This window comes from Archocentrus centrarchus, unplaced genomic scaffold, assembly GCF_007364275.1.
Source record: "Archocentrus centrarchus isolate MPI-CPG fArcCen1 unplaced genomic scaffold, fArcCen1 scaffold_35_ctg1, whole genome shotgun sequence".
Taxonomy (NCBI): Eukaryota; Metazoa; Chordata; class Actinopteri; order Cichliformes; family Cichlidae; genus Archocentrus; species Archocentrus centrarchus.
The window spans coordinates 2239966-2263275 of record NW_022060262.1 but is presented as its reverse complement, the minus strand read 5'-3'; the positions used below and the strand labels follow the sequence as shown (position 1 = coordinate 2263275).

Below are 23310 nucleotides of genomic sequence, written 5' to 3'. Positions count from 1 at the left end.
CATAGTTCAGTCACAGTGATGCGATAACCATCACCTGACTGACTGAAAGGGAAGTCTGAGTCTGTGCAGCTCAGAACTGATGCTCAGTGGTCACCTCAGCAATGTCATCACAGTCCTCAGCCAATCTCTGCCCAGTCTGAGCGGGTGGTGCTGTCACCAGGGATATGAGGTCATTTCCTGTTTAGATGAGGGTGGTGATGTTTGTAAATGGAGTCAGAAGGAACCGAGCATGATAAATATCTGAGGAGAGTCAGAGTGTTACCTTTGGCTCTGCTTCTATATAAAGACACCATGAGGAGAGTGGAGATGAAGTACAGACAGAACACCACCAGGTGGAGGACCACTCTCAATACAAGGTGGGGGAGGGCAGAAGCAGGAGGCAGAGCTTTGTGAGGGGGCAGGATTGTGGTTACTGGTTTAACTGCAGAGAGAATCCCACCTGTTCAGGTAAATATATGGAAGAAATAAGAGGTGAATCAGAGTGAAGCTCCTCACCTGTGACAGTGATCCAGCTGGATGGAGACTCTCCATGACCGCTGATGTCACACTTGTAGAGGCCTTCATCAGACCTGGAAACATGCTGGATGGTCATGTGACCTGTAGGCTGCTCCCTGATGAGGGAGCCATCTTTATAGAAAGCAGCTGGGAGGTTGGAGGGAGTGGTCTTTGTTTGACAGAGCAGAGTGACGTCATCTCCCTCCATCACAGGGAGGACAGGACTCTGCAGGATCACTGATCCACCTCAACACAGAGACAAACTACAGCATTTCATCCATTTACACACAGCTTCATCAACACTAACTCCACACACTCAGCTTACCAGAGACTGTGAGGTTAACCATGTTACTGATGGCACCCTCTCTGGACTCACACCAGTAAACGCCACTGTCCCATGTTACTATGGCAGTGATGTTACAGGAAGAACCAGACCATCTTCCCCACACATCTCCACACTGAGTCCTCTGTTGTTTGCTTGTGTTCCTCCTCAGAGTCCATCCAGCAGAGCTGTCGTCCTCCTCACAGCTCAGAGACACAACGTCTCCTTTAAAGAACTGAGAGCTGCTGGGACTCACAGTCAGATGAGCTGTGAGGAAGATGAATGTTAAGTACAGTTAAAGAAATCAGCCAGGACTGAAGTATAGTTCAGCATCCTCTGGTGAACTTAGAAGGTCCAAATTAAGACCATTTTTCACGTGAACATATTTCCTTCATGCATATGGGGGTCAATAACGTTTCAGCAGGTTTCTGGGATAGATTACTGTAATGACTCTTGATAGGTTCAGATCATTTTAATAACTCAGAGAACAAACACACAACTCTTTTGAACTTGCGCAAGGAGGAGAGATCCGTTCCTTGAACTCAGCTCGCGGCTGAGCGGAAGTTATCTGTCCTGAAGGACCGCTTCCTGCGCAGCGCTTTTATTCGGACTTTCACAATAAGATCACGTGGGTTACATCAAACGCAGTTTACAGCATGTAATAAACAACATTCTTGTCTTTTTCCTTACCATATATGGTCGTAAGCATACTGTGACATGTGCGCATGTAACATGGCGTATACGAGACACGTATCCTATATGTGTTCTCTGCAGGCTTGAAACAGCCTGCAGGTAACTACAACTTCCTTTGTAAGAAATGTCACCACGTGTTCCCATTTCAAACATAAAAACAACAGTCATATGCACATAAAACAACTTATAGAAAATATACAAACAGAAGATGTGATAATTTATAATAAACAGAATGGAATTTATACCATAACTCCAACAACTCTAACATGCTACAGTGAACTGTAAAAGGTATCAGGGCAGTTATTAAGGTGTAGCTTATTTTAGGTTTGACCTTATAGAAGAAGGTTACTGACCTTGGCCTGTTGAGCAGCTGGGCAGAGATATTAGAACTGAAGAGAAATGACGCTCAGGTTAGTTTAGAGTTTAACATTCAAAAAAACAGCAGAGACACCATTGTTCTGGTCCAGCTGTGAACTGATGCAGAATAAGCAGAGAAAGCAGGAAATGGTTCTCTTTGTATCTTCTACACAAACTGATGTTTATGATGGAGGAACGAGACAGAGAGCAGCTTTAAGCCTTTTCAGAGATCAGGAAACATCATAGTTTACTTACGAAGCAGCCGTAACAGAGCTGGTTTCTTCATCCTGCCTCTCAGTGTTACTGAACTGCTCTCCTTTGATCAGCCCACACATGCTTCAAGTAAGACCCTCCTCCTTCCTCTGTTCTGGGGTGTTAGTTCTGTGGTTTCCCCCCTCACATCATTAAGAGAAAAAGCTTCTCTGGCTGCAGTACAGCAGTAAATACACAGCAGTGAGCACAAAGATGAAGAAAGGAGTGAAAAATAAAATCTAAATGGGAACAAGACACTGACTCCCAACTCAATATACATTTGGGCATATAAGGCCTGTCCAACATCTTCACCCACCACCTGATCCACCTAAGCCCTCTTCACCTGAGTGCCCAAGACCCGTGACTACAGGTCCCATGATATGTATATGTACAACCTTATACTCAACATTATGTTTGATATGGACAGATTGATTGGAAGACCACTGTTCAGGTTTAGATTAGGCAGGACATCATAGGTCACTACTGTATATTCTAGGTCACTAATGCTAACACTAACACCCCCATCACCACAGTGGACTCTTTTCGCTTCCTGGGAACTACCATCACCCAGGACCTCAAGTGGGAGCCCACCATCACCTCTGTCGTCAAAAAGGCCCAGCAGAGGATGTACTTCCTGCGGCAGTTGAAGAAATTCAACTTGCCAGCAAGGACCATGGTGCAGTTCTATACTGCCATCATTGAGTCCATCCTTACCTCCTCCATCACTGTGTGGTACGCTGGAGCCACCACTAGGGACAAACAGAGACAACAGCGCGTTGTGCACTCTGCTGAGAAGGTGATTGGCTGTAACCTCCCATCTCTCCAGGACCTGTACACCTCCAGGACACTGGGGCGTGCAGGTCGGATCACAGCCGACCACTCTCACCCTGGGCACAGACTTTTTGACCCTCTCCCCTCAGGCAGGAGGCTACGGTCCATACGGACCAGAACCTCCCGCCATAAGAACAGTTTCTTCCCCTCTGCTGTTGGACTCATGAACAATAACCCTAAGACTGTTACCACCACCCTCCACAAACGCTGATGACCCTATGTCTATGCACCTGTCTGATTGCACTGATGTACATATTAGTGGAATATAGTTTACATTCTTTTATCTTTTAATTAGTCTCTGCACTGTATATTTTGTAATTTTGTAATATTGTGTTATAGTTATAGCTCTAATATCTCTGTATATTTGCAATTTGTATACTTGTATATTGTCTTATAGTTTTTATACTTATTTGTTTTTTCTGTAAGCACGAAGTACCGCAGCAATTTTCTAATGCTGTGAACCTGTTCACCCATATGGCAATAAAAACCTTCTGATTCTGAATGGGATCAGGATCAAGACCTCTCATTAGATTATGAGAGATGTTTCTATTTTACTCTGCACAGCTTTTCTTGTATTTACAGTAAGGTTATCTAAATCTGTGCAGCCTTTTCCTTAGTCAAGGTGTGTACACAGGAAACAGAGCAGTGGTGTGCATTGTAACTTATACCATGTGATGCTACTCAACCAATCAATGCATTTATTCAGGGGGCATGAAGAGGGTTTGAAGCTGAGAAGGTTCACAGAGATTATTGTAATATGATTTACAAAGAGAGAAAAACTACCCACACACAGCTGTTTGTCACTGATATGTTTTAATTGATAAGAAGACTTCAAATTTTCCAGTCAAAAACATCAGTTAATAATTCTCTGTTATTCTGGATGAACAGTGGATCTCACAAAGAAGGTGTTCCCAGGCCAGCTGATAGATGTAATCTCTCCAGCGTGTCCTGGGTCTGCCCCGGGGCCTCATTCCGGTAGGTCATGCCCGGAACACCTCAGCTCGCTCCTCTCGATGTGCCGGAGCAGCGGCTCTACTCTGAGCCCCTCCTCACCCTATCTCTATGGAAGAGGCCAGCCACCCTTCTGAGGAAGCTCATTTCTGCCGGTTGTATTCACGATCTAATTTTTTCGGTCACTCCCCAAACATCATGACCTTGGGTGAGGGTAGGGACGTAGATTAACCTGTAAATCAACAGCTTTGCTTTCACGCTCAGCTCCCTCTTCCCCGCGACAGACCATTGCAGCGTCCACATCACTGCAGACGCAGCCCCGATCTCCGAGCCTCATCGGTATTTCTTTATACTTTATGGATGAACCATCAACCTGTTGCTCAGTGGATGACCTGAATCTAAACAGCCTTTTTCCAGCCTCATTGTTTGCAGGAGAGATGCATGATATTATTTATCTGCTGGTCACAATCACAATTATGATCGTAGTAATCAGTGAGATCAATACGGTCGTTACAACCACTGTAATCACTACTGCTGCTATCTGCCCAACGCGCCACCTTTCTCTCTTGTTCCCTTTATCCCCAGTATCTTTAGCAGCCTGTTCAACCCTCAGACTGATGAACCTCTGCCTGACTCTTCTTCTCCCTGTTTTAGCCACACACTCATAGCTGCCTGCATCACTGAAGGTGACTTTCTTCAGAATCACTGAAACATCTCCATTCTTCATTTCTGGCTCTCTCAGCTCCACCCGACCTTTATAAGATGGATGCTGATATTTTCCATAAGAGCGCTGCTCTCTGTGGTAGAACACGTAATCTGGCTTCAGCTCAGGTCTGCTCCACTCCAGCAGCTCGACAGCAGCATCTCCAACACTCGAGAACGACGTCCTCTCCCTGATGCACTTTGATCACCTCATCTGGATCTAAACAACAGAAAAATAGCCATTAGTACTAAGGCTCAAAAACATCCAGAGGAAGGGAGATGTTGGAGGAAAACCGAGATATGGTGAGTTCAGAATGTTTAGGTTCTCAATCCATCAGGTCATGTAGACTTTTTGAGAAAAGGCGACTGGACTTCTGTAAGTTTCTTGAAGACATTTCACCTCTCATCTGAAAGGCTTCTTCCCCCTCCCAAAGGGTCTGTGGGCCTACAGGCCCTTTGGGGGGCCAGGTGTTCAGGTGAGGGAGCACCTGTCACCGAGGAGTAGGGTAGTTTGGATGGGTTGGGGCAGCTTGTTTTGTCCCCTTGTCTGTTGTTGATTGAGTGGGTTTCAGCATGTACTGGACCACCCACTGCAGTGGGGAGGGTAGGTGCTGAAATTGAGTGTGGTAGTACCCCGGGGTGTTGTTGCCATGGTTCTTAGGTCTGCTTCACCCCTCCCCATGGTGAGGTGTGGTGAACAGGAGTGCATACTGAGCTAGTTGGAAGGCTGGCTCTCTCCTTCCAGGGCTATTCCTCTACTTCCCAGTCTTTGTCCCTTCTTCTTCCCCAGCTCCCTCAAACAACACAAACATCACTCATACATGTGGGGTCTCGGGTGGGGGCACACGTGCCACATAGGTCAACCATTCATGTGGCTTTGCTCACTGCACTCCACGGCCACATCCCCTCCTTTATAATTACACTATAGTCATTATGGCTCACACATTGGGCGGCAGGTGTGCTTCCTAAAGGATGGTGGGTGGAGCTGCTGAGGTGGACCCACTCACCTCTTCACTGCTGTCTGCCCCTCAGTCTACACTGAGGTGCTGACCAGCAGTCAGGAGTTCATGTCACATCTGCCCCCATCCATTTGTCCACACTCTGGAGGGTGGTTTGAGGTGTGTGTCTTTGTGCATTTTTCTTTGTGTGTGTGTTTATGGCTGGACCTGAGTCTGAGGGATTGCTGAGCCTCAGCTCCTGTTAGTAGCTCAGTCAGTTTAGATGAGGACTGTCGGTGGACAGCCATTTTCAGGTCTCTACAGAGATGTTCGATAAGGTTCAAGTCAGGGCCTGAGTGGGCCACTCTGGGACATTCACGGCGCTATCTCTGAGCCACTCCTGTGTTGTCTTCTCAGGCTCATTGTCAGTTTGGAAGGTGAACCTTCGGCACAAGCTGAGGTCCTGAGACCTGTGGAGCAGGTTTTTATTGATGATATCTCTGTACTTTCCTCCAGTCATCTTTACCTCCAGCCTGACCAATATCTCAGTACCTGCTGCTGAGAAACACGCCACAGCACTAATGCTACCACCACCATGCTTCACTGTTGGATATTATAGTAGGTGTGGTGCCTGGTTTCCTCTGAATACTTATGTAAATGTGATATTTCAGTTTTTTCTTTAAATAATTTTACCAAAAGAATCCTAAAATTCAGTTTCAATTTGTCATTATGGTGTACTGAAAACAAATGAATCTAAACGACTGTAGCCTCAGTCTGTAAGCCAAACTGAAGGAAGTCTGAATACCCACTGCATTTTAGGATGTCACAAGACACGACTGATAAATCTGAGAAAAAAAACCAGTGTGAGCTGCAGCCCCTGAAAACTTTCAGTATACGACGTTTTACTAAGGAGGTACAGTGTCAGGTTTGCAAATTAAAGATGTGTTTGTGGCTCATTAGTTTCTCTTTCAGATAGTAAAATTTAAATGAGCCATTTAGCAACGTTTATAGTTGGCAATTTACTGGAGACAGAAGCGGATACCCAGACAGATAACCATTCACACTTATGGGCAACTTAGAATCACCAATTAACCCCCCCAACTGCATGTCTTTGGACTGTGGGAGGAAACCAGTGCCTAATACATGCATGCACTGAAGCATGGATGTATTAAAGGCAACATTATTTGCTTAAAGCAAAAACAAAGTTCACTGACTTTGCACTAAAATACAGTTTTAAAAAGTTAAACATGCACTACCATCTTTCCTCTTATGCATGTCTCCCATGCATTACATTTCTGAGGGCCGTCTCTCCGTCTCTCATGTCTTTGGTATCATGAACACGATCAGTGTGTTTACATCTTAAATTGCACTCATACTTTATGTTCCAGCGGACCAGGCTTCCTGTTGTCTGCTGATGTTTGTCACCATTTCAGCTGAACTCCAAATGTTTCTAGTTGCAGACTCATCAAAATCCTGAAAATCCTAGCAGCAAAAATACAAATGGCAATAAAATATTCCTGTAAGGTTCACTGTACTCTCAGTGCAAGTCCATTTTGAGACACGGATGAGGAGTTTAGATGCTGACACACCCAGCAGAGACATATCTTCTTCTGCCCATTAGACTGTCATGTTATTTCCTGAAATTAAAAGCTCTGGTGTGCAGCACCGTATTTAATTATTCCTCATCGTGTTTCCCAGACTAGCCTTTGACGTGCCTCCATCCTCAGACCCCATCCCCCGCTTCCTTCTTTAAGAGTTTTAAACAACTCACTGTTTGAATAAATGTGAACTTAACAAATGAAGCAGCTGATGAAAGATGAAGTTAATTATTTTCAAAATAATGCCACCCTGGTACATTAACATCCCCATTCATTCCATTATCATTTACTCCACTAATATCCCAGCTGTAACTGAACCACGAGTGCAAACATGTATCACTGCACTGCAAATGGTTACAGCATATCTTTGAAATCACTATGATTGGTTCACACGTGGATGCAGACAAACAAGTCAGGTCCCAGTACTGCTCAGAATTAGACCTCTTCTTCACGGCACTCTCAAGGCACTTTTTATCTAATCTGCAGGAGCAGGCAGACTAACTAAAACTGAAATTAAATCAGGAGACGGGGCCCTGTGCCACCCCATCTAAACAGTCCTGAAACGCCCCTCAACACAGCTTACCTTTTAAAGGTGAAGTCACAATGATCGGGCAGCAAAAGAAGACGACCACGAGCAACACTGTAGAAGATGTCTGAACGACAACACGCTGCTGGAGGATGGAGGAAGTAAAACCAAATGCAGAACACAAGAGACAGACTGACAAAGTAAAACAGAAAACAGCAGGAGACAGGAACACAGACAGACACAGAGGGAGAACTACACACTGAGGCAAAGAACATGATTAAACAAACTTAAACTAAGAAAAAGGGTAAGAAACTGAAACCAGGAAACGACTAAACTTCAAAAGTCCGCTAACAGGAAATCACTGAGTCAGAGACCCAGGACTAGGACAGTAGTTTGATAGAGGAGGATGGGGTCAGGGTGAGATGGAAGCATATGATCTGCTTTGTCTGATCTCACCTGGTCCCTGAACACTGTCATTGTCATCAAGGTGACACGTCAGTGCCTTTACTTGCTGCAGAACCTCAACAAGACGTTCTATCACTGCACCACTGAGAGCATTCTCACCAACTGCATCCCAGTGTGGAACGACAGCTGCAGCAGACAAGAAGGCATGGCCAGTGAAAACTGCCCAGCTGCTCATCACTGAGGACAAAGCATCATCAGGAATGTATCTCACCCAAACTGCACTCTCTTCCCTCCCTCTATCCAGGAGGTGCTACAGGAGCATCACTCCTGCACCAGGAAGTTCAGGAGGAGCTTTCTCCCAGAGGAACTGGTCCAGCACATCTTCAGCGTGGCCTGTATGTTGCACTCTTGTAGCTATATGTGTACATGCCTTTCTGTACATATACATATACATATACATATACTTTGTATTGTGGGTCTTTACCCACAATACAAAGCGCCTTGAGGCGACTGTTTGTTGTGATTTGGCGCTATATAAATAAAATTGAATTGAACTGAATTGAATTTATACACCACTCTACACACTGCTCTCACTATCACCATTAAAACACCACTCTGCTGTAATTTACATGTATACAGTACTCTAACACTTCTGGTTAGATGATAACTGAGCTGCAGCTCCCACAGACGGTAAAAACACCAACTAGCTGTAAAACATGATCTTGTGCTGCCATCTGCTGACTAAGGCGCGCTGCAGCAGCCTCCCTGTCAATGGTTAGACAGCAGATCATTCTGGACAAAATAAACAAGCACAAAACAAAACATTTATTTTCTTGACTGCAATCAAATGCTCACACACATACCGCAGAGTCCTGGGGCCTGTTCCTGACAGAGAAACACTCAAAGAATCCTGAACTGAAATCCCTGCAATTCAGGAACAGCAGAGATGGTGACAGAGTCTGACTGATGGTTCTCTACACACTATTTAACCACTAAAACCAGAGTTTGAAAATCAGTTTTCTTTAAGCAGGGATGTTTCTAGGGATGGGATGCTCGAGGCAGACGCTTCGACATGTGTCGAGCTACTGAAGCACAGATGTTTCAAAACACTGTTCTGACTCGTGGTGCTAAACACCCACATCACACGACCGTGGGAAAGCGATCCTTTGGTGGGGTTCACCGCAGCTTCGATTGGTGGCTTACCTGCTGAGACTCCCAGAAAGCTTAAAGTCAACCAAACACATCAAGACGTCGAGGGTTTATGAGAGAAGATTTTAACATAGTGACACAGCAGCTGATAGTATGATTTAGTGAGTAATAGATTAGTTAAGTTAGTATATCATTTGATAGGTTGCTTAAAAGCAGACAATTAGGATTACATTAAATTAATTTGCTGTAAGAGATCCCGATCTCATTTCCATTTGGAAACTCCAAATAAAGTCAGGCGTATGATTGGTGCTAGGCAGCTGATGAGTGCTCATCCCGCCAATTTAATTAGCAGAAGTTAATCAGCAAAACAAGATGTCAACTCAGCCCAAAAACAGCTGAAAAAATAATACTTTTGAAAAAAATCTTTACATATGACAGTTGTTTGTTGAGTTTCTCTTCCTTAATGTGCATAAGCATAAGTAGATTAATAGGAGGCATTCAAATCCACAAAACCTGTGTGGTCATCACAAGAAACAGCAGCCTTTTTGCAAAATATTTTGTTTGTTGTGCATTGCACTAAATTAGTAAGTAACTGAAACACATGTTAATACAACAGGGGGAATATAGTATTTGGTGGAACACACAGTTGGTTGGCTGCCCTCTCCCCTCCCTGATGGACATCTACACCTCCCGCTGCCTCAGCAGAGCCAGGAACATCATCAAGGACAGCTCACACCCTGGCTTTGACCTCTGACCTGCTGCCCTCTGGCAGGAGCTACAGGAGCATCAAAGCCAGAACAAACAGACTCAAGAACAGTTTCTTCACCAGAGCAATCACCACCCTGCACTCACACACTCACCCACTGTGACTGTGCAACACCCACATCTCTGTGCAATATTAGATTATTCATACTGAACAATATCTGTCACTCCTATATTGTGTAATATCCAATATTCATTCACCAAGTGCAGTACTCACCATCTTCATTATTACATGTATAAACTTATATTTTTTACAATGTATATATTTTTATACATTCTCTTATTTTCTGTATATTTTTAGAATTAGAAAGTGTGACTTTCTACTGCATGGCACTGAACAGGAGTGGCCCTCCAATCTCATTGTACATTCTCTATAATGACAAATAAAGGCACGCTATTCTATTCTATTCTATTTACAGTCACAGCTTGTGGTCTTTGACAGGAGTTTTTCTTGCTTTGCTGTATGGAGATTTCTCCCAAAACACGCATAGATCATAATTATTGACAGTTTGGTGTAATAAGTAGCCTCGCTTATTAGTGTTCAGCACTTGTGTGTTTCATTGTTTCAGAAAACGTCATAATCAAGATATGAAAAGCTGAAGAAGTGACTCACAACCTTAAAGCTGTCTTCCTCTCCACAGAGTCATGATGTTAGGTTTTTATTCTGAGCTGAAAAATAACCCCAGATTTAAGCCCTCAGTTCAGTGATTGCTGTCCCTCATTATTAAAGCGAGTCATGTTAAAGAGCTTTAAAGGGGTTTCAGTGTAGATCGATGCATTTCACGGTTCTTTGAGTAGATTATATGAATGAGAGATTTTTTTAATCAACCATGTTTATTTTGTCATAATACACAATCATAAAAGAGATTATACCACTGTATCAACATGATACCAGATGATCTAAAAGGAAGTTTGAAAGCCAAACGCCTGAGAGAACCTCAGCACTGATCTGAGCCAGTAACACACTTTGTTGGATATAACTGACAGGAGGGACACAGAGGTGTGACGCTAGCTTCATGGTATCACGAGCTGTCAGAAGGCCTCCATGTGACAGTGCAATCCAAAGAGAGTTTGTGGCATGTCAGACGACAGCAAGATGACAGAAAAAAGTGTAACGTCTGGAGTGCAGAAACTGGCTGAGATCAGTCTGAGTTATATGTGTTTTTAAGTTATGTGCAAACTTTGGAAAAATTGCTGGAGCAGCAGCAGGAGACTCAAAGTTCTCTGGAAAACTCTGGTTGCTGTTCAGCTGGAGGCTGATATGGATCCTGATTCTGTTGCTTCTTTCTGTAGATCAACAAACCAACCACAACAACAAGAAGCACAGCAGCAACTAACAGACCAAAGATCAGTCCAACATATCCACCCTCTGAGACTCCTCCTCCTCCTGGACCTGCAGGTAGAAACAGGTGTGAGGTGTCAGCTGTCAGGTAGGTGATGAGTGAAGAACAGAACAGAATCCATTTCCTCTTCAAACTGCTGTCAGACATTATCTACTGCACTCTGATCACATCACTCAGACCAGCTGCTTTCTACAAAGTCTCATCAACAACATCTTTAGAAACAAACATCAACAACCAGGAAGCAGCTTCACCTCTGATCACAGACACACTGAACTCTGCTCACTCACCTGGAGGAGCAACAACCAGGTAGATGATGCTGATCAGCGCCACACTGTCATCCTCTCTCTGGACACGACACTGATATGTTCCAGTGTCATTAACTGTCACATTCTTCAGAATCACAGACACGTCTCCATCCTTCATCTGTCTGTCCTGCAGATCCACCCGGTTCTTAAAGGATGGATGATGCTCTTCTGGAAGAACCTGACCATCCCAGCATACAAAGACATACTGTGACTCCAGGTCAGCTCTGCTCCACTCGACAGCGATGATGTTGTTGTTTGGAGCTCGACATGTCAGAGTGACGTTCTGTCCAGACTCAGCTGTGATGTTTTTCTGGACTGAAAAAAGAAACAACACAGAGCAGAGAGGTTAAAGGTCAGAGTGCAATTATTAATTTCTGCAGTATGATCATCACAATGAGCTACAAATAGTCCCGGATTGATGCATCTCACACTGTAATGTTGAAACGACAGACAACCTGAAAAAGTATTTTATTTGTTTGTTTTTTGTTTTGTTGAGGGTATTTGCTTTGTTCCTGAGTTTGTTCTATTTGTTTTATGTTATGTTTTGGGTTTTCTTTCTGTTTGTTAGGCCAGGTTTGAATCTTTATGACACTTATTCTGTTATGTTTACATGTTGGCTATTTTCTTGTAAAAAACAATAAAAGTTGTTGGAAAAAAAAAAACAATGAGCTACAAATAGTGACCGTAGGGTGTAGGTGATGCTTTTCTGCAGGTGCTTAGCGGTTGCAGCTTTCCTAGCAGCTTCTTCATGATTCCCATTCACCTTGAGGTGACCATTTGTTGTGATTTGACTTTGCTTTCTGTTAATTTTGTGTTCATAGGTAACACTAAAACAAAGATCATAAGTGTGTCTGTGTGTGTCCGTAGCCTCAGTTTATATATTAACTGATAATTATGTGATTTGGGGCATTTCAGTTCCTGTTACAAAGTAACGTGAAAGTAACGTAACGAATAGGTAACAAATTACTTTCACCGATGATTACATAAGGCAGTGCATTACGTTTGTTGTGTGCAGCACTGGGTGAAGTCGCCTCTGCTGTGTTTTGTGGTTTTTGTTAAGGTCCTTCTTTGCCGCTGGTGAGTCCATATTTTTCTAGCTTTTGTTTGTTTTCCAATTGGTGTGCAAGTGTTGCTGCAGCTGAGTCCTTCTATGGTTGTTATTTTTTCTTTATTCTTGTTTAATTAAATACTCTTTTTAAAGTTCAGATCTCTCTCGATATTAATATTCCGGAAGTGTCGTTTAAATTCCAATAAGTATTGTAAGGGAAGAGACAGCACAGTCACGTGCTGGGTTAGTGGTGTGCGTCCATGAGACTGCAAGTGCTGTTTATTTATCCTGTCATTTCCTTTATTGTTGATATTCAGTTCCATTCTTGTTGGTGTGTTGAATGTTGCTGCTGTTAGTCACTGTTAGTTACTGTAGTGGCGATAACTTAGTGTGATGTAGTTTTCTGATCCACGATGTAATGCCACACGGTCACGGTGAAGCAATCTCCACCATGCGGCCGGTAAGGGACCGTCTCTAATTTGTCATACTGGTGCAAGTGTGATGCATGTACCCATCCGCTGTTCAAAATGGGGAGCTCGCCCTTTGTTGACAGTCCCTTAGATTGCCAGCATGCCTTCCGCAGTGTGGATATTGTTCATGTTCAGTGATGCCGTTCTGGCAATTATGTACAACTTTATGTTTTTTTCCTCCAACAGAAACCACACCATCCCACAGCATCCCACTCCATCTGATTCCCCACTCTCCACAATCACTGTATGGATGTATATTCGTGGATTAAGACTACTGTTAAATAATCAAGTGGACAACAACTATCTAGTGGACAGTGGATTCATGTAAGACTGAGCCATCGGTTCTGACCGGACCAGCCTGCTGAGATCGTAGACAGACAAGTCAGCCCCTTATTATCTTTGTTCATTCTCTCAGAGGTCAAATGTGGTTGTACTCCAGTACACCTAATGTGTAACACATTACTCCAACACTGTGTCTGTGCCTCACTAAAAAAGCCACACACAGAGCACTGACCAGGCTCCATCCATGAAGTATTTTGAAGTGCAAAAAACACAGTTATTATGCTGTATTGATAGTGATACATTAATATCTTTGTAACTGTGTTTATGTTTTATGTGAATCGACTTGCCACAATAAGCACGTGTTACACATCTGTGGAGGTTCTGAAATGTGCTCAAAGTAAGAAAGTGAAAGTAGCTCTTTGGAGGACATTTCTATCAGCTGTTTTGTGTAACGGGAACTTAAACTCATTATTCAGTACTTATAAGATGCAAAATAAATCCCGTTTTCTAAGGCAGCTTGAATGCTCTGCGACACTGACAGCTGACATTCAGGTGTTTGAGAGTCCGTTAAGAAGAGGCTGGATGTCCTAGGCATGCTCCATCAGAGCTCAGAGCTCACGTCGGAGCCCGAGGAGGAAACCGAACTCGCGTGAGTGTGAACATCTGAGCAACTTACCTTCAGTGGCAGAAACCAGAGCAGGGACACACAGCAGGATCCGGAGAACGTTCATCGTTGCCATGCTTTGGTTGTGTTGGCTTCCTCCACGTGTTGTTGAAGGAAGCTTCACGGTCTGAGGGACAACGTGAGAGTGGGACAGGCCTGACTGAGAAAAGGCTTTTCTCAAAATTACTGTCATTCTCAGTTTTTAGTCATACCTCGACCAGTTTTGAATGAGATTTCTTTATTTGTCACGTTTGCTGGGAAACACAGTCTGTTTTTGACCAAACGTGAGTAAACAGTGAGGTAAAAAGAAAAATAAAGGGTTAAAAAGTGATAATGAAAACAGTTCTTGTAGAAATCTTTGTAGAGCCATGTGACCATTAATCTCCCTCCATGATTTTCATCCCCTCGTTTTGTTCCATTAACAGGCCTTCAGTATATTCCAAATAACCTTCAGATCTAAAGGTACAAAGAAGCGCTGAAGCTGTAACACTGCTGAAGGAGCTCCAACTGTATCTGCATAGCACTTAAAATGACACCACATAGCAGAGCAAATTATAAGAACGGTCACAGGTATAAATAATGAGGTCAGTGTTACAGATTTGTTGACGTGAACAAGACTTGCAAAAAAAGAATCAAGTTGAGAAGGAAGTGAATTTTACCTTTTGTATGTGCATAAAACAAAAACAATAACACACTTTTAAATATCTAAGATAGATTTCTGTAGTCCATCTGGAGGAATTTGTAGTTTCAGCTCAGCAACATCCACCGTCACATTATTGAGCAGCCTAGTTTAAATGCGTTCTGATTTACTTCTTTGAAACCTTTTAATGGCATGAAGCTCACCTGTGTGCCTCAGATGGATCCACAGGAGCTTTGCTGCAGGTTTTCTCTGTTAAATATGCAGAAAACCTGAATCGGCTCCCACTCATGAAGCAGCTGATGCCGTGGAGGTCAGAGTCAACACTGTGAGGCTGTTCTTGGAAACACGGCTGACACTCAGAGCTGTGAGATCTCTGTGCAAAATGTTGAGCAAAAGTTTCCATCTGACCTTTTTGTAGCTTCTTTGGTTAAAGATGAGGCTTCATGTCAGTTCTGTTACTGCAGGATGTAACAACAAAACTACAGTTATAACTCAACCTTCACGGCTTCTAATTAACCTACAGCTGTTCCTAGAAATGAAGACGAATGAAGGCCGATTTCCAGTTCAGCTACACCCCCGCGTTTGTCAAAGTGGTCCTTTTTTTTTGTTTGCTTGTTTGTTTTTGTCACAACAACAGCGTGGTGCACGTGTGTGTATTTCGATGCAGCAAGTTTCCCTTGATCAGGTTGTGATAAGCTGCTCAGTGTGTGATTGTGATGCTTGGTTGCAGCAGCTGCAGAAGCTCTGCACAGTCATATCTACACCTCCACGCTTTGAGTCACAGACTTGAACTCTGATGTGAATTTTTGTGTTTGCAGTTTATTCTTTGGGAGCTTGGTGGCCCCTGTGGATTTATTAATCAGCAAATTTGTTCATGTCTGTTTTTAAGATTAGTTCTTTATGATAAAGCTTATATTTAGGCTGAATCAGGTGACCCTGAACCCTCCTTTAGTTACTCTACTATAGGCCCAGGCTGCTGGGGACTTCCCATGATGCACTGAGTGTTTCTTCTTCACTCACTTCCTGTTCATTCACTGTTCACTGTGATTATTCTTACATAAACACACAAACTGGAGGATAAAGTAGGATCATCCACTGCCGCGGGCTCTGTGAGCTCAGAGGATTTTAGGATAGATATTTTCTGAGCTTCCAGCTGCTGGTAAACAGGTTACAAGTGATGAGAACAGTTAAAAAGCATTTCCTGTTTGCAGCAGTCCTCTCTGAAACATTAAGGCAGCTCCACTGAATAAACGGTGCTAAAGATGCTAAAGAGATCCTGAGGGAGTTTGAAGTCAAGCACAGGGTTAAAAGCTGTGGTGCTGTACTGACTGATGTGACTGTGGTTCAGACTGAAAGGATGCAAACATGAACATACCTCGTGCTTTTTCTGGGTTGTCATGTGACGTTTGGCACAGCTGCAACATCTGTCTGCTGTATTGAGTGAGGTCACTGAGACCTTGGGGTGGCGCTGTCACTTGGTGTTGGCTCTCACTGCGGTATTGTATCACTTCCTGTTCCTGTTTCGGAGCACAGTGTTTTGCTGTCTGTTAGCTGTTATATCTGTATAACTCGATTTATCTGGATAATAACATATTTTAGTGTAATCTTCACCTACTTTAAATAGCATACTCTTTGCTGAATCACCTGTATTCACATTATTCACTTTATTTGTTTTTAGAAATTCGCTAGCTTAGCTCAGCTAGTAGCTTAGCCCTTAGCCGACTCACTACCAGCATGGCTTCTTCTCCTGTCTCTCCTGCACTTTCCTGCTCTGGGTGTCACATGTTTAGTTACTCCTCGGCCTCCTTTAGCAGTAACGGTACTTGTAATAAATGTAGTCTGTTTGTAGCTCTGGAGGCCAGGCTTTCTAAATTGGAGACTCGGCTCCGCACCCTGGAAAATCCTACATCTAGCCAGGCCCCTGTAGCGGGTGCGGACCATGGTAGCTTACCCGCCGTTAGCTCCCCCCCAGCAGATCCCGAGCAGCAGGGAAAACAGGCCAGCTGGGTGACGGTGAGGAGGAAGCGTAGTCCTAAGCAGAAGCCCCGGGTACACCACCAACCTGTTCACGTCTCTAACCGTTTTTCTCCACTCGGCGACACACCCGCCGAGGAACAAACTCTGGTTATTGGCGACTCTGTTTTGAGAAACGTGAAGCTAGAGACACCGGCGACCATAGTCAAATGTCTTCCAGGGGCCAGAGCAGGCGACATTCATGGAAATTTGAAACTGCTGGCTAAGGCTAATCGTAGATTTGGTAAGATCATTATTCACGTCGGCAGTAATGACACCCGGTTACGCCAATCGGAGGTCACTAAAATTAATATTGACTCGGTGTGTAACTTTGCAAAAACGATGTCGGACTCTGTAGTTTTCTCTGGGCCCCTCCCCAATCAGACCAGGAGCCATATGTTTAGCCGCATGTTCTCCTTGAATCGCTGGCTGTCTGAGTGGTGTCCAAAAAACGACGTGGGCTTCATAGATAATTGGCAAAGTTTCTGGGGAAAACCTGGTCTTGTTAGGAGAGACGGCATCCATCCCACTTTGGATGGAGCAGCTCTCATTTCTAGAAATCTGGCCAAATTTATTAACCCTCCTAAAAACTGACTACCCAGGGTTGAGACCAGGAAGCAGAGTTGCAGTCTTACACGCCTCTCTGCAGCTTCTCTCCTCCTGCCATCCCCCCAAAACCCCATCCCCATAGAGTCGGTGCTGCTCCCAGACCACCAAACACCAAAGCTAAAATCAGCAAAAAGCTATTTAAGCATAAAAATTCAAAAACAATAAATAATACAGCTTCATCAACTGCACCAAAGAATAAAACAATTAAATGTGGACTATTAAACATTAGGTCTCTCTCTTCCAAGTCCCTATTAGTAAATGATTTAATAATTGATCAATGTATTGATTTATTCTGCCTTACAGAAACCTGGTTACAGCAGGATGAATATGTTAGTTTAAATGAATCAACACCCCCGAGTCACAGTAACTGTCAGAATGCTCGAAGCACAGGTCGAGGAGGAGGATTAGCTGCAATCTTCAATTCCAGCTTATTAATTAATCAAAGACCCAGACAAAGTTTTAATTCTTTTGAAAGCCTGACTATTTGTCTTGTCCATCCTAATTGGGAAAATCAAAAACCTGTTTTATTTGTTATTATCTATCGTCCACCTGGTCCTTACTCAGAGTTTCTGTCTGATTTCTCAGACTTTTTGCTGGTGGGGGGGTTCCCATAATGCACTGTTTCTTTTCATTCACCTTATTTACTTTGTTTATACCCCACTCTGCATGGAAGAGAGCCAGAGATTAATAATATCTAATGATTAAATACAGAGTGGAGTATAAACAGAGTGAAAAGAAACACTCACTGCATCATGGGAACCCCCCCCCCCCCCCCCCCCCCCCCCCAGCAGCCTAGGCCTATAGCAGCATAAACTAAGGGGTTGTTCAAGGTCACCTGATCCAGCCCTAACTATAAGCTTGATCAAAAAGGAAAGTTTTAAGCCTAATCTTAAAAATAGAGAGGGTGTCTGTCTCCTGAATCCAAGCTGGAAGCTGGTTCCACAGAAGAGGGGCCTGAAAGCTGAAGGCTCTGCCTCCCATTCTACTCTTAAGTATCCTAGGAACCACAAGTAAGCCAGCACTCTGAGAGTGAAGTGCTCTGTTGGGGTGATATGGGACTATGAGGTCTTTGAGATAAGATTATTCAAGACCTTGTATGTGAGGAGAAGGATTTTAAATTCTATTCTAGATTTAACAAGGAGCCAATGAAGAGAAGCCAATATGGGAGAAATCTGCTCTCTCTTTCTAGTCCCTGTCAGTACTCTAGCTGCAGCATTTTGTCCCACTAAGTTTAATTTTTGTGATTGAAAGACAAAACAATATGAAACTTCCCTGGAGGTATTACTACATGCAGTTTTGAGATTTTATTTGCATTTTACATAAATAAATAAATAAATAAATAGTGATAATGTAGTGTTTAATGCATTGAATAATAATAATAAATTAATTAATATGAAGGCCATAAAAATTACAGTTACATTCTTGAACTAAATATTTAAGGCTTCATGATGATTTACTGGAGCCAGTTTATAACCATACACAAAATAAATTTCAAATGCACTGCTGTTAAGCAAACAACCATTAGTGATTGACATTTCAGGTGTTCTCAGAATGAAATCAGTGGCTTCTCTTTTCAAACACAGCTTTGGAGTGTAAAATGTGAAAGGTGGCAATGTTTAAAATCACCAAAAAACAGTGATTTATGGATTAACCTGGGTTAATTCACTTTGAACCTCAAATACATGCTATCAGGAGGAGAGCATTGGAAAATTGTGTTTATAGATGTGAGATAATCAGAAATTTAAAAATTTTACACCATATTTTTTTTGGTCTTGATTTTGTATGTTTCAGACAGATGACATGTTGGCCCGCAGGAAGTCCCATCTCTGCAAGGTCTGCCTTTATTCCTGAGGGAGAAACCGGACAGCTTTCTGAGGACATGTCTGGTAAGGCCAATTCTGTTAATTTCTTTAAGCTCAAGCACTAAACAAAACTACTGCAGCAAACCCTCATTTTTGTACTTTACTGCTTTTAATATATCCATTTTGTGCATCCTGTGTGTGTGTGTGTGTGTGTGTGTGTGTGTGTGTGTGTGTGTGTGTGTGTGTGTGTGTGTGTGTGTGTGTGTGTGTGTGTCATATACATTACTCACAAAAAGTTAGGGATATTTAGCTTTTGGGTGAAATTTCACACAATTTTGCACAAGTTGCTGTACGAAGTACGATTCATTTATAACACAGGAAAACACAACAAAAACTAGAATTTTTTTATTTTATTTTTATTTGATGGTATAAATACAATTATGTATAAATATGATTTAAAACGCTTCATCTGTTTTGGTTTTGATTTGATGCCATATTAAATGATCTTAAAATTGTGTTCAATTCAAGATCATTTTTCTAGCATCAAATCCCAACAAAGGTCTCCTCAGGGTGCTTTCTGATGTAATGTAAGGACCCTGGTGTGTTGCCAAGAATTCCCCCAACATTTAGGTGATGCCCTGTGAGCAAGCACTAGGCGACGGTGGAGAGGAAAAACTCCCGTTGAACAGGAAGAAACCTCTGGCAGAACCAGGCTCACAGGGGCGGCCGACTGCCACGGCTGGTTGGGGGAAAGAACACGGGGAGACGAGATGAAGTCAAGATAATAATTAAATATTAATTATTCAATCGACCATTAAAAGAATCTGGAAAACTGAATATAACATATGTGTTGCCATTGTCATTCAGAAAATCAGAATGAAAGCTCAAGTAAATCTAACAACTGGAGATTTGTTTCCCTCATAGTCTAGAAAGTCTGACAAAATTTCTTTACAGCAGCTATTGTTTGCTTGTATTTTTTCCTAAAGCTGAATACCCAGCATCTAATGTGTTGAATTTAGGCTTCTAGCAGTCTATGACTAAAAACCTTTCCGACCACACAATATTTCTATGGTATAGATTTCAGTCAGGCCCAGAGATTGAAAACACTTCAGTTCCCTTGGAATATCAACGGATCTCATGAGCTGATGAGCTGCTAAGATTCTATTCCTTACTGCCACTGAAACAGTCCTTGGGACCTCAGTATGTTCCTTTGGAACCATGGAGTCGACTTGATTCTCTTTTACTTTGAGATGCTTGCAGAGATAAATTGCTCTCTCCACCTTGAATGTGACCTTTTTGATGTTTTCCATGAATGACTTTAACACTGTGTCTCTGGCTCTGAACTGTCTTTCAAATCTGGTGAGTGAATGACAGTTTTTGCTGTGCTGTTTTGGGAACCTATAGGTGACCTCAAGTTGGTCCTGGTGAAGCTCAACCAACTGGAGTGCATGTTTCAAATCTTCCAGAGCTCGACTGATGCAGTTTAGACTCTGACGCCCGTTGTGCTGCTTCAGAGATGTGAAAGCACGATTGTAATATGCAATAGCTCCCCAGCAGTGATCGTTGTCTATGGCTTTAGTGTACATGTCGATGCTCCCTGTAAAGTTCCCCTGTTCTCGCAGGTCATTACCAAAGGCAATGTAGTGGTAGCTGTTTGATGAAGGTGATTCCCTCCTTCTGAGTTTCTCCCTGGCTGTGTGCAGGTCTGCTTTCAGTTTACTTTTCAAGTCTTCAATAGAGTCTGTTTCATTGAAGCTTGTGAGTAGCCACATACCCCAAAACTCATGCAGAGCAGACAAATATGAAGCTTCTGGGTTCTTGTTTTCTTTGTACACATCATCTAATATGTCCAGATAAACATTGAAGAGCTCTTCCTTCTTCTTAATGTGTGCGAGTTCACACTCCAGGTAGTTTGATAGTTCACCTTCCACTGAGCTGTCTCTGAACTTTTTAGCTTTGTTTATTTCGTGCTGTGAAGCTTCAGTCAAAATATCCTCGAGCATATCGGCTGATACTGTATTATTGTGGCTTCTCTGATATGACCTTAGCTGCAGCACAAATGGATGCAGATTAAGTGGAGTAACATCTGAGGAAGGTTTCCTTGGTAAAAGCAGTAACTGGAGCAGCTTTGGCAGATGACTGAAACACACAATCAGCTGAGCAGATCCTGGAGATCCTTGTCTTCCTGTGCGTCCAAATGCCTGCTCCTCCACACGAGCATTCTTGGGCATGAAGGTCTGCACAACAAACAAACCTCCAGCCCTCTTCATGTCATCAGAAACCTTCAGGTCGGTTCCACGGCCTCCGAGGTTTGTTGCTATGATGACTTCTCCTGCTTTGAGCTCCTGGGAAAAGATTGAACTGTTGTCCATGTTGTTGCTTATATAAAGACTTTTGTTCTTGACTCTGTCTCCAAGATGATTATGGATCATCTTGGCTCGTTTGATGGTCTCACAGATGACCAGCACAGCTCTTGGGTTCCTGTATGATGTAGGCCTCGTTTGTGCTATGATGACATCACAGATTTTTTCAGTCCATTCTTTTTCATCCTCCAGGACCACACCTTCAACCTCAAACAGCTTCCTGCGTTTGAATGAAGGAATCTGACAGGTTTTGATGTCATAAATCTTTTGCAAAGTCTCAGTCTCTGCTTTTTGGCTGAGAGTCCCAGACATCCCATAGATCTGACTTCCATTCTGGTTTCTATACTTCTGCAGTAAGATGACATTGGACATGTAGTTTGTAATCACGGTCATGTTACTCATCTTTAACTCGTGTTTCAGTTCAATGAATTGCTGCAGTCCATCAGTCCACGTTCTCTTGTTTTCAACAACCCCTGTGCAGCTGTAGTCCACAGGTACGATTCCGTGTTTCTCCATCACATATTCATGGTCTTCTGTCATGACTTTAGCTTTAAACGCATTTTCAATCCAGACTTTTAGTTTCGATTCAACCAGCTCTGAGAGGAAACCTGGGATGTAGCAGCTGCTTTTAGTCTGGCTCAGGTCACATGGTGTAAAATGAATTACACTCTTAACTTCCTGTTCTACAGCACTCAGCAAACTGTTTGGATCAGAGTATATGTACTGACAGAAGCCACCATCCAGTAAAAGCAGAGACACTCTTCTAGTTTCCAGATTTTCACTCTGCAGCTCTTTGTGAAGTTCCTCGATTGCACCATTGCTGTTTATGTGAAGAGAAAACCGGCATGATGGGAATCTTCTTTCCACTGCCTTAAAGAACTCAGCCAGCTGCTTCACAGTAACACTTTTAGTCATTTTAGTTAAGAGGCTCTGGTTCTCTCTCAGGTCTTTGACTGATCCTGTTTTCAGTATACCTGTGTCCTCTGCTATCTGACGAATGATGACCTCATCACCATCTTCGACCATCGTGTTTTCAAGGACTTGATAAAAACGTTTTTTTGGTCCCACAGTTGCACCTGTGCCTGTTTTGTTGTACAGATTAACAGTGGCCCGTATACATGCCAAGAGTGGGTTGAGATGCTGCAAAGCAGGCATGTGACTGCTTAAATTGACTGTATGATGACCTTTGTCTAACATTACAGAATCTACTTCATCCACTATTGCACACTGCAAGGTCCTCTGTCCTAAAATGTCTAATCTGTGAAAGCGTTGCCGGAGCCAGTCACCAGCAAACCTTTCTGCAGTGCCGTAAACAACTTGACACTCGTAGCACTTTTTTAAATTTTCATTTGTTTTGTTACAGTTGTGGTCTGCACGGATCTTCAACTCTTTATAAAACTTTTGCCATTCTTGAAAATCTCTCTTTGCAAGAACCGGTGAACTCGACATGATGTCGACTGTTTCCCCTCTCAGAGCCCTGAAAGCTGCAAACATGGCTACGATGCAGGACTTACCCTCTCCAGTCCTGACCTGAAGTAACCGCCCTGTTTCTGAAAGAGCCAGAAGACTCCAGCTCACCATCTGTGTCAGCCGTGGCCCAAATGGCTTCTTCTTGTTTTTAGTTTGACTTTTTTCCACTGCCAAACAGAGTCTCTTTAGGATGTTTTTAAGTTGACTATTCTTTGAGCCGTCATTTGGAATATCACGTCCTTCGTGAACTGTTGATACGATATCCCTGACATCAGCTAAAAGGTTTTCATCAACCTGGTTCAGCTGTTCTTGCTGGATTT

General features: G+C 43.0%; 2 protein-coding genes across 2 annotated transcripts in view; both read right to left on the bottom strand.

The window, feature by feature from the left end:
- LOC115776621 (low affinity immunoglobulin gamma Fc region receptor III-like) lies at positions 1–8305 on the bottom strand. The gene is made up of 5 exons (XM_030724346.1): positions 8122–8305; positions 821–1084; positions 496–741; positions 263–421; positions 1–177 (listed from the first exon to the last, which is right to left on the bottom strand). Exons 1-5 carry the CDS (start codon positions 8303–8305, stop codon positions 71–73), a joined length of 960 nt encoding a protein of 319 aa, XP_030580206.1. The 3' UTR covers positions 1–70.
- Positions 8306–10934: 2629 nt separating this feature from the next.
- The window catches only part of LOC115776620 (CD226 antigen-like), a 92069-nt gene continuing 79693 nt past the window's right edge, over positions 10935–23310 (bottom strand). The window contains exons 4-5 of the mRNA XM_030724345.1: positions 11612–11944; positions 10935–11374 (exon numbers count right to left, since the gene is read on the bottom strand). Of these exons, the coding sequence (XP_030580205.1) occupies positions 11196–11374; positions 11612–11944 (512 nt within the window). The 3' untranslated portion in view covers positions 10935–11195. The remainder of the gene's footprint in view (positions 11375–11611; positions 11945–23310) is intronic.

What these genes read in the sequence shown, in the direction of transcription:
- LOC115776621 (XM_030724346.1), bottom strand. Translation starts at nt 8,305, where the DNA reads ATGAGCAGCTGGGCAGTTTTCACTGGCCATGCCTTCTTGTCTGCTGCA. An exon ending in GGTTAACCTCACAGTCTCTG is followed by an intron (nt 742 to 820) that starts GTAAGCTGAGTG and finishes CTCTGTGTTGAG; the next exon opens with GTGGATCAGTGATCCTGCAG. An exon ending in ATATAGAAGCAGAGCCAAAG is followed by an intron (nt 178 to 262) that starts GTAACACTCTGA and finishes TCATCTAAACAG; the next exon opens with GAAATGACCTCATATCCCTG.